Source organism: Lethenteron reissneri, chromosome 66 (genome assembly GCF_015708825.2).
Source record: "Lethenteron reissneri isolate LAM-NWPU_2019-01 chromosome 66, ASM1570882v1, whole genome shotgun sequence".
Classification (NCBI taxonomy): domain Eukaryota; kingdom Metazoa; phylum Chordata; class Hyperoartia; order Petromyzontiformes; family Petromyzontidae; genus Lethenteron; species Lethenteron reissneri.
In genome coordinates this window covers 3310847-3320121 of record NC_083844.1, presented here as the reverse complement: position 1 = coordinate 3320121, position 9275 = coordinate 3310847, and the positions used below count along the sequence as shown (strand labels likewise).

Here is a 9275-nt window from a genome sequence, read left to right as displayed (position 1 = left end):
CTGATTGGCTCACGCCGCAAAGATAACGCGCCCGGCAAGAGAGTTCGCCCTCCCCCCTTCGTGATTGGCCGAGGGGTGCGCTGTGGGCGGTCCCCCCTCATCACGTGCTGCGCTTTTGAGATGTGGGGGAGCTCGCAGCCAATCACAGCCCTGAGCTCTCAAGTCCCGGACTGTTCCACTTTACTTGTAGGGAGCGGCTAAAATAGGGGGAAATTAATTTTATTTACTCTAAAGTCTAAACTATTTTAATTTTATATATGAAGTTTATGAAACTATATATTTTAGCAAATTTTCTAGCATTTCATAAACGAATGCGATGGTTAATTATGTTTCAAACGCTAAGGAAAAGAAATATAAATGTAAGTGAATATAAGATGCACCCCCTCCCGTTGTGTGATGTGGTGGTCCCACCCAACTCGTGTCTCGTGCGCAGTGACGTCACCAATCATTACGAAATCGATTCGATTCCTCGGTAACAATTCATCCCACGCGTATGATTCCATTATATAGTTCCGCGATTAGTAATCGATTATTTAGAAGTCTGATTATATATTTCCTGCAGGAGTGGCGCTGCATTATAATAACGGAATAGAGTCAGAAAATATATGATGAATTGATTTTTTTATTTAAAAAAAATCGCCGAATCGATAAAGCTTAAATCCTTACTGAGTATAATTGTTTTGCCTATCGTAATCGATTCAAGAAGCGATTCCACCGTACTCGTTTGTATTGATTCAATTAATTCGATTAATTCAATTAAATTTATCGATTCAAATCCAACCGTTTGTCCAATCAGCGCAGACCAATCATATTAATGATGGCTTGCATACATTAGTGGTGCCATGGGTTGACTGCTGTGCCAGGCTAGGTGCAGGAGGAGGTCACTGGACAGACATAGCAGGTGCCATGGGTTGACTGCTGTGTCAGGTTAGGTGCAGCAGGTCACTGAACAGATCCTGCAGGTGCCATGGGTTGACTACTGTGCCAGGCTAGGTGCAGGAGGAGGTCACGGGATAGACCCAGCAGGTGCCATGGGTTGACTGCTGTGCCACGCTAGGTGCAGGAGGTTGACTGCTGTGCCAGGCTAGGTACAGGAGGAGGTGGTCACGGGACAGACCCAGCAGGTGCCATGGGTTGACTGCTGTGCCAGGCTAGGTGCAGGAGGAGGTCAAGGGGCAGACCCAGCAGGTGCCATGGGTTGACTGCTGTGCTCGGCTAGGTGCAGCAGGAGGTCACGGGGCAGACCCTGCAGGTGCCATGGGTTGACTGCTGTGCCAGGCTAGGTGCAGCAGGAGGTCACGGGGCAGACCCTGCAGGTGCCATTGGTTGACTGCTGTGCCAGGCTTATTTTGGATGATACGTGTTAAACTGTCATGGGTTTACTGCTGTGCCAGGCTAGATGTTAACTCCCTCACCTGGTGTACAGGAGATCGTGGGTTTGATCCTGTACCCTGACGACGCCTGCTGCTGTATATTTGGAGTTGGCATGTCTCTCTCTCCATGTGGTGGTCACTGCGTGGATTTTATCTCCGGGTCCTCCGGTTTTTCCCTCCACATTTAGAATCATCGTACATTTCCACGTGGTGATGATGATGATGATGACAGCCACCTGGCTGAGCTGATATCATTCATGATGACCCAGTACCGCTTCTGACAAAAGAGCTACACAACTCAGTGGGGTCTTAACTGGTAACAATAAAAAATAGTTTCGTTTTAGTATGGGTCTCGATGAGTATGGATCTCTATGATTCTATGAGTCTGTGGGTCTAAGGGTCTATGTGAGTCTCTGGGTCTCTGTGTGTGTCTATGGGCCTCTACGAGTACAGTATGTAGAATCAAGCGTTTAGACTTTGGCTGACGCTATGAATTACCACGCGAAGATGATGATATCAGCCACTCGTTTGAGCTGTTATCATTTGTGATGGCGACGTCGCTCCTGGAAAAGAGCTGCATTGCTAATGTGGGGCTTTGCCCGATAACAATAAACATAGTTTAGTGTGGGTCTCTCAGAGTGTGGGTCTCTATGGGTCTCTGAGTCTGTTGAAACTCGTGTTTAGAGTATTTGGCCGCTGCTATAAATATCCACGTGATTATGATAATATCAGCTACTTGGTCGAGATGCTATCATTTGTGTTGGCCAGGTGCCTTCGGACAAAAGAGCTACACAGCTCAGTGAGGCTTTACCCTGTAACAGTAAAACGTAGCTTACACTGCACCGTGACTTTATAGCGTTTAACCCATGGCACCTGCTGGTTCTGTCCCGTGACTTCCTGCTGCCAGCAGCGAACCGTCCACACCTCACGTGGCAGCCTCAAAGTGCACCCAGCCAGTGCCGGATGATCCTAGTAGCAAAATAAGAAACATAAAAAAAAACTTTTTTTAAAACACGCTTTAATGAAATGTACCGTACTAGCAATGGAAGAACTTCACGACTCCAGGAAGTGGCCCCAAAGCTTGCCATAACGTAAGGGGCAGTGGTGATTTACAGCCAACGTCAGTTGAGCGTGGACTATTAGACCCAACTCGAAACATCTATATATATAAAATCGCGAATCTGTCTGTCTGTCTGTGTGTCGCCGGACCATACGCACTTTCATTGGACGCCGGTTGCCCCTGGCAACGGCTAGCGACGCCTTCGCCGCTTTCATTGGACGGCGGTTGCTCCTGGCAACGGCTAGCGACGCCTTCGCCGCGGGCTGCAGTTTCATTGGACGGCGGTTGCCCCTGCCAACGGGTAGCCACGCCTTCGCCGCTTTCATTGGACGGCGGTTGGCCCTGCCAACGGGTAGCGACGCCTTCGCCAAGGCCTGGACGCCATTTTTAATTGCAGTTAAAAATAGGCGCACGCAGTAACACGCGACTCTGACGTAAATTCATTGAAAGTTTCACGTCCTCTTCACTCCCCCCCCCCCCCCCCCCCCCCACCACAATGTGTGCTATTACTATTCTAGGGTTGGTACATTATGAAATTATAGCGATTACACACTATTATTGTAGCGCGGGGCGGGGGAACGCCACCCGTACCCTGCCTCTGCCGGGTGGCCAATTTAGGCGAGGCTGGAGGCTCTGCACGCTACTAGGCCTCCACACCCACCACGCGACTCTTAGGTAAATTCATCAAAGTTTCACGTCCTTTTCACTCCCCCCCCCCACCACAATGTGTGCAATTAATATTACTTTTAAACCCAATGCGCCAAGAATCTATTCTTTAAATGGTGAATGTACAAATAGTCATTAAGCTGGGTGAGCGTACTGACAGTCTATAATGTAAACTGTAGCCTGCTTATTAAATTGCCTGAGTGTACTGGCAGTCTATAATGTAGACTGTAGCCTGCTTATTAAGCTCCGTGAGCGTACTGCCACTCTATCATGTAGACTCTAGCCTGCTTATGAAGCTGAGTGGCTGTACTGCCAGTCTATAATGTAGACTGTAGCCTGGTTATTATAATCGATTCTTTAAATGTTCTTTGTACAAATAGTCATTAAGCTGGTTGAGCATACTGCCCGTCTATAATGTAGACTGTAGCCTGCTTATTTAGCTGCCTGGGTGTACTGCCAGTCTATCATGTACACTGTAGCCTGGTTATGAACTAAAGTTAGTCAATTTGTAACACGTACGCCGATTCCCACTCACGGCCACCACCGGTGACGATTATTTGAACCCGACCTGGGCCCCCCCTAGGTCGACTCAGCCTCACACGAGTAACTGGTGTCGTGTGTGAACATCGTCACTCGGGAGACAAAGGCGGCCGGCCGTGGTGAATCCAAGTACCCGGGCGAAGCCGGGTAGTAAAGCTAGTAACATATAAAAAAGATGGTTTAAAATCTTTTTTTTTTTAATGATAGAATATAGTATTGTCATCAATATGACATAAGTATACCAAGTTTGCAGTCGATAGCACATTGGGAAGTGGGTTAAAATTGAGTTACAAGATTAGAGGATACAACAACAACAGAGTGAGTTAAATAAAAGCGTGTAAAAAAGTTGCTACAAATGCTACGGGCCCCGCACTTTTAAGGGCCCCTCGCTAAATGCTTTCAAGCTCTTAATTCCGGTTCAGTGATTCTGCACTTGCTCTATTACTGTAGTACTATACCGCCTTCAACTTTTATGAACGATTGGGCGTTTAAGGTTAGCGATTTGTCGTATTATCTGGCTGTATAGCAAATGAAAATATGTAATTACTTTACTGTGCAAGTTAACAATTTGTGTTTTAAAATGTACGTGTTTGTATTGTATTTAGGACCCCTTTAACACATTCCTGTGGAGGGAGCTAGCTGGTAAGAACGTTGGGCTGCTCGGTCAATGGCCAGGGTCAATGGCCAGGGTCAACGGCGGCGTGGTGTATTCCGTAAAAATGGTCGACTGTGAGGGCGGGCACAAGCCGGCGTGAGTAGGTTAAACGTTGAGTTTTATAAGGGCACCACGGGGTGACCAGCCCCTCCCCACCCAGCCCCACCCTCCCACCCCCCACCCAGCCCCTCCCCACCTTCCCCACCCAGCCCCTCCCACCCTCTCCACCCAGCCCCTCCCCACCCTCTCCACCCAGCCCCTCCCTCCCCACCCAGCCCCTCCCTGCACGACGGACGGACGGACACAATAATCCCCTGTGGGCTGGTGTAACCAGGAGGTTCCTACCAGTAGTCAAGTGAGGATTGTATCTCACGCGAATTTTAAATCGTGTAAGATTTACGCTACGAGACGACTTCACGTTACGATTACAGCTACACGTCTCGTACAGTGTTGATACGAGCGACTAGTTAATTGTACAATATTTACTTTGCACTGAATGAGAATGTCGCGGTGAAGATTACCTTATAATATAACGTGATTTGATACGGATTGCATCACATTCTGATTACCTTACCCTCAGTGCCGGATAAAGTTAGTTCGGGGCCTGTAGCATGTGCTATAAAGGGGCCCAATTATTATTTTTTAAACGTAAACATTAAAACACACATTTTTTACTTGCACAGTAAAGTATTTCAATTTTTTCATTTGCTATACAGCCGGATAATACGACTAATCGCTAACCTTAAACACCCAGTCGTTCATAAAAAAAAGTTGAAGGCGGTACCCCACCCCATCACTCCCCCCACCCCCCCAAACCCCCCACTCCCAACCCCCCTCTCACTCCCCATCACTCCCCCCACTCCCCCCACCCCTCTCACCCTCCATTCCCCCCTCCCCCCACTCCCCCAACCGCCATTCCGCCCCCACCCCCGATGCCCCCACCCCCCACTCCCCCCCACCACCAACCGCCGCCATTGGCCACTGAGTGACGGTGACGTCAACACGGCGCCTGTGCCAGGCTGGGTGCACTTCGAGGCTGCCGCGTGAAGTGTCGACGGCTCGACACTGAGGTGGTGACGTCACGCGAGCGTTGTGTTTAACGATTTAACCACGTGACGATATTACGATATTAGCGTAAAAATATGAACATTAGCTGAAGTGATGTGAATACGTTCGGATTACCTCAAGTAATGTTACATTTACCTGAGGTGATGTTACCTCCCGCGAGGTAAAGTTACGTCGCCTTCCATTGCATTCCGATTACCTTACCCTGAGGTAATAATCACGCGATAATTGTGTTTACCGATTTAACTACGTGAGAATATTACGATAGGGTCATTAGCTGAAGTGATGTGAATACGTTAGGATAACATCAAGTAATGTTACATTTACCTGAGGTAATGTTACCTCCCGCGAGGTAACGTTACCTCGCATGAGGTAAAGGAAAAGTTACCTCACCTGAAGTAATTTTACTTCACCTAATGTAATGTTACCTCGCATGAAGTGAAGTTACCTCATCTGAGGTAAAGTTACCTCACCGGTGACGATTTTCTGAACCGGTCCTGGGCCTCATCCCCTAGGTCGACTCGGCCTCAAATGAGTTCCTGGTGTAGCGGTGTGTAGTGAACATCGCCACTGGGGAGACAAAGGCGGCCGGGCGTGGTGCTGGCCACCCACCCCCCCCTCGTGTGTCGTTCCGGCCTTCATAGGCGCCGCTACTCGCTCACAGCGCTTGACCCGACAGTCTGTTAAGGCCACACGGGGGATCTTAGTCTCGTATCCCTGTGACTCTGTCTCCGTGTGACTCTGTCTCAGTGTGACTCTGTCTCCCTGTGACTCTGTCTCCCTGTGACTCTGTCTCAGTGTGACTGTGTCTCCCTGTGACTCTGTCTCCCTGTGACTCTGTCTCCGTGTGACTCCATCTCCGTGACTGCGTCTGACCGTCGTCCGCGTCTCGTCCCTCCGTGTCTCTGCGCTTCAGCAGCAGCAGCAGGAGATGGGCGACTTCCGAGACATCAGAGGCTTCTTCACCAAGGCCGAGTGGAGCGATCTGGCCGAGTGCGAGAAGCGGCGCTACAGGAACATCAAGCAGAACCACGCCGTCCTGCTGAACCTCGGTGGGTACGGCAGGCCGAGCCTCTTCGCAACTAAACTAATTGTCGCAGTAATTATAATGATGAGACCAAGACGTCGTAGCAGAGTGGCATGCATGGGGCGCCATGGTGGCGAGATGTTAACTCCCTCTCATGGTCTACAGGAGGTCGTGGGTTCGATGGCGACCCTGACGATGCCTGTCATATATCTGGAGTCTGCGTGTGTCTCTCCCCGGTGAGATGTTAACTACCTCGCCTGGTCTACAGGAGGTCGTGGGTTCGATGGCGACCCTGACGATGCCCGTTATATATCTGGAGTCTGCGTGTGTATCTCCCCGGTGAGATGTTAACTGCCTCGCCTGGTCTACAGGAGGTCGTGGGTTCGATCCCGACCCTGACGATGCCTGTCATATATCTGGAATCTGCGTGTCTCTCCCCGGTGAGATGTTAACTACCTTGCCTGGTCTACAGGAGGTCGTGGGTTCGATCCCGACCCTGACGATGCCTGTCATATATCTGGAGTCTGCGTGTGTCTCTCCCCGGTGAGATGTTAACTACCTCGCCTGGTCTACAGGAGGTCGTGGGTTCGATCCCGGTCCTCCGGGTTTTCGCTCCACATGTAGAATCAACATCACGCGTTTAACGTATTTGGCTGCTGCTATAAATGTCCACGTGGTAAGCCACTTGGTTGAGCTGTCATTTGTAGCAGCCAGGTCGCTTCTGAAAAACAAGCCAATAGCTCAGTGGACTTCACCTGGTGAAGTAAAATAGATTTAGTTTTAGTTTAATGATTTGTTTAACTTTCCTCTACTTTGCACGCCTATCGTGTATGTGTTTTGTGTTGTTGTAACTTTCTGAACCCGTGTGCCCCCTATGGGACATTTATGAAAAAGAGCTTCATAGCTCATCGGATTCATAATTCTAGTCACGTAGGTAAAAAATAAAATTAAAATTAATAAAAGTACTTTTATTAATTTTAATTAGATTTTTTACCTACGGATTCATAATGTTAGAGAGGAAACCTACAACATTTACAAAAATAAATTTTGACTTAAAACTTTCGTGACTGCAGGAAGTCATAATCTTTGGATCTTTTGGTAAAGTGACGTGGATTGAAAAAATAAAATTAAAATAATGTGAATAAAAAATATTTGAAATTAAAATAATAAAAAACCAAAAAGCACTAATATATAGTTCAAAATACATTAGTCTTCTTGGTTCTTTCGGTAAAGTCACGTAAAAGGGAAATAATAAAATACTCCTATCGTGTTTGTGTATTGTGTTGTAACTTTCTGACCCCGTGCTTCCTATGGGACATCATAGCTCATCGGATTCCTAGTGTTGGAGAGTAAACCCACAACATTTACAAAAATAGTTTATTTTGTGTGTGTGATTTGTTTACCTTTCCTATACTTTGCACTCCTATCATACTCTTAATTTTTTTTCGGTAAAGTCACGTAGGTAAAAAATAAGTAATAAAAATAATAGAAATAAAATAAATTATTTCTATTATTTTTATTTTTACCTACGTGACTTTACCGAAAAAAGGTAAGAGTATGAATCCTTGCAGTCACGAAAGCTTCAAATCTAGACTCACTCCTATCGTGTTTACTGTATTGCTTGGGGTTGTTGTTGTAGCAGCCAAATAATATAAATGAACGTAGTGGCGGTACACCTAATCGTTGTATAAAATAATCAGCACATTTGTGGCAAAAATTATTTATTTTCCTCGCGATTCGAGACCCCGAACAGAAGGATATTTCGGGGTGGTGGTGGTGGTGCGTCAAAACCAGTTGTCGTGATGCCAAAGCGGTGGGAAGACGGAACGTTACATGAGCAGGACTGAACACGAAGCTTCGCAGTCTGTTGCCATACAGCGGCGCCCAGTCTGATGACGTTCGGCTGCTCCGTGCTCCAGTGGCAAGATTGGACTCCTCGTGCCCCTAGAGACTCGGTCGGACGGTGCCTCGATACAACTCGTGGTGTCGCCACCGCACGTTCGGAATGGGGGACGCGGCTGCTGAATCTGAGTACAACAGCGACATCGTCGAGACTATGAAAAATAAAAATAGGGTTTACGCTTTTTGGGAATGAAACAGGAGGTGGTAAGATGTTAAAACACCAGATAGATTATAGCTTTTGCAAGGAATCAGGTGACTGCATCAACCATGTGTACTTGTGGTGAACACGCAAACAAACACTCTCTGATAATATTTAATCATGTCTTTGAAACTGATTGGTCTACCCCAGAGACAGCCTTCTTCATGGCCTAGTCTCACCAGTGTCAGACCAGAGAACAACACCAAAAGGCGACTAGCGCAAAGACAATGCAGTGTCAAGAGCATTTATAGCTCGGGGTGAGCAGCTATATCATGGGACCTTTTTGCCAGTATCAAATTATGAAAAATAAGAATCGGTTTTACCCTTTCTGGCAATAAAACAGGAGGTGTTAATATGTTCACACACCAGATAGATTATTCCTTTTGCAAGGAATAAAGTTACTGCATTAACCACGCGTACTTGTGGTGAACACGCAAACAAACACGCTCTGATAATAATCACATCGTCAGGACTGTGTTACGAGGACCCGGTGTGTTGCTATGCTGCACCGGTGTCCCGCCAATACGTACAAATAACAATGACCGACTGCCTCCTTGCGCAGGGATGAACCCGGCCCAGCCCGAGTTCATGCGCGCACGCGGCAAGCGCAGGGCGAGGGGCAATGGAGCGGAGTGCGGGCGGTCGAGCGACTCCGACGAGGAGTGGACGGGGTGGAAGAAGAGGAAGGAGGTGGCGATTCATGGAGGACGAAGAGGCGGAGGAGGCAAACGTAAAAGGGCGCTTGCAGACCGTGCAGAGACCCCCTGTAGACTCAGACAGAGACCCCC

At 47.8% G+C, this 9275-nt stretch overlaps 1 protein-coding gene across 1 annotated transcript in view; it reads left to right on the top strand.

Annotated features, from left to right (window-relative positions):
• The first annotated feature begins 5527 nt into the window (after positions 1–5527).
• LOC133359971 (histone-lysine N-methyltransferase PRDM9-like) overlaps positions 5528–9275 on the top strand; it is a 23680-nt gene continuing 19932 nt past the window's right edge. Inside the window, exons 1-3 of the mRNA XM_061578538.1 lie at positions 5528–5569; positions 6276–6411; positions 9050–9217. Of these exons, the coding sequence (XP_061434522.1) occupies positions 6291–6411; positions 9050–9217 (289 nt within the window). The 5' untranslated portion in view covers positions 5528–5569; positions 6276–6290. The remainder of the gene's footprint in view (positions 5570–6275; positions 6412–9049; positions 9218–9275) is intronic.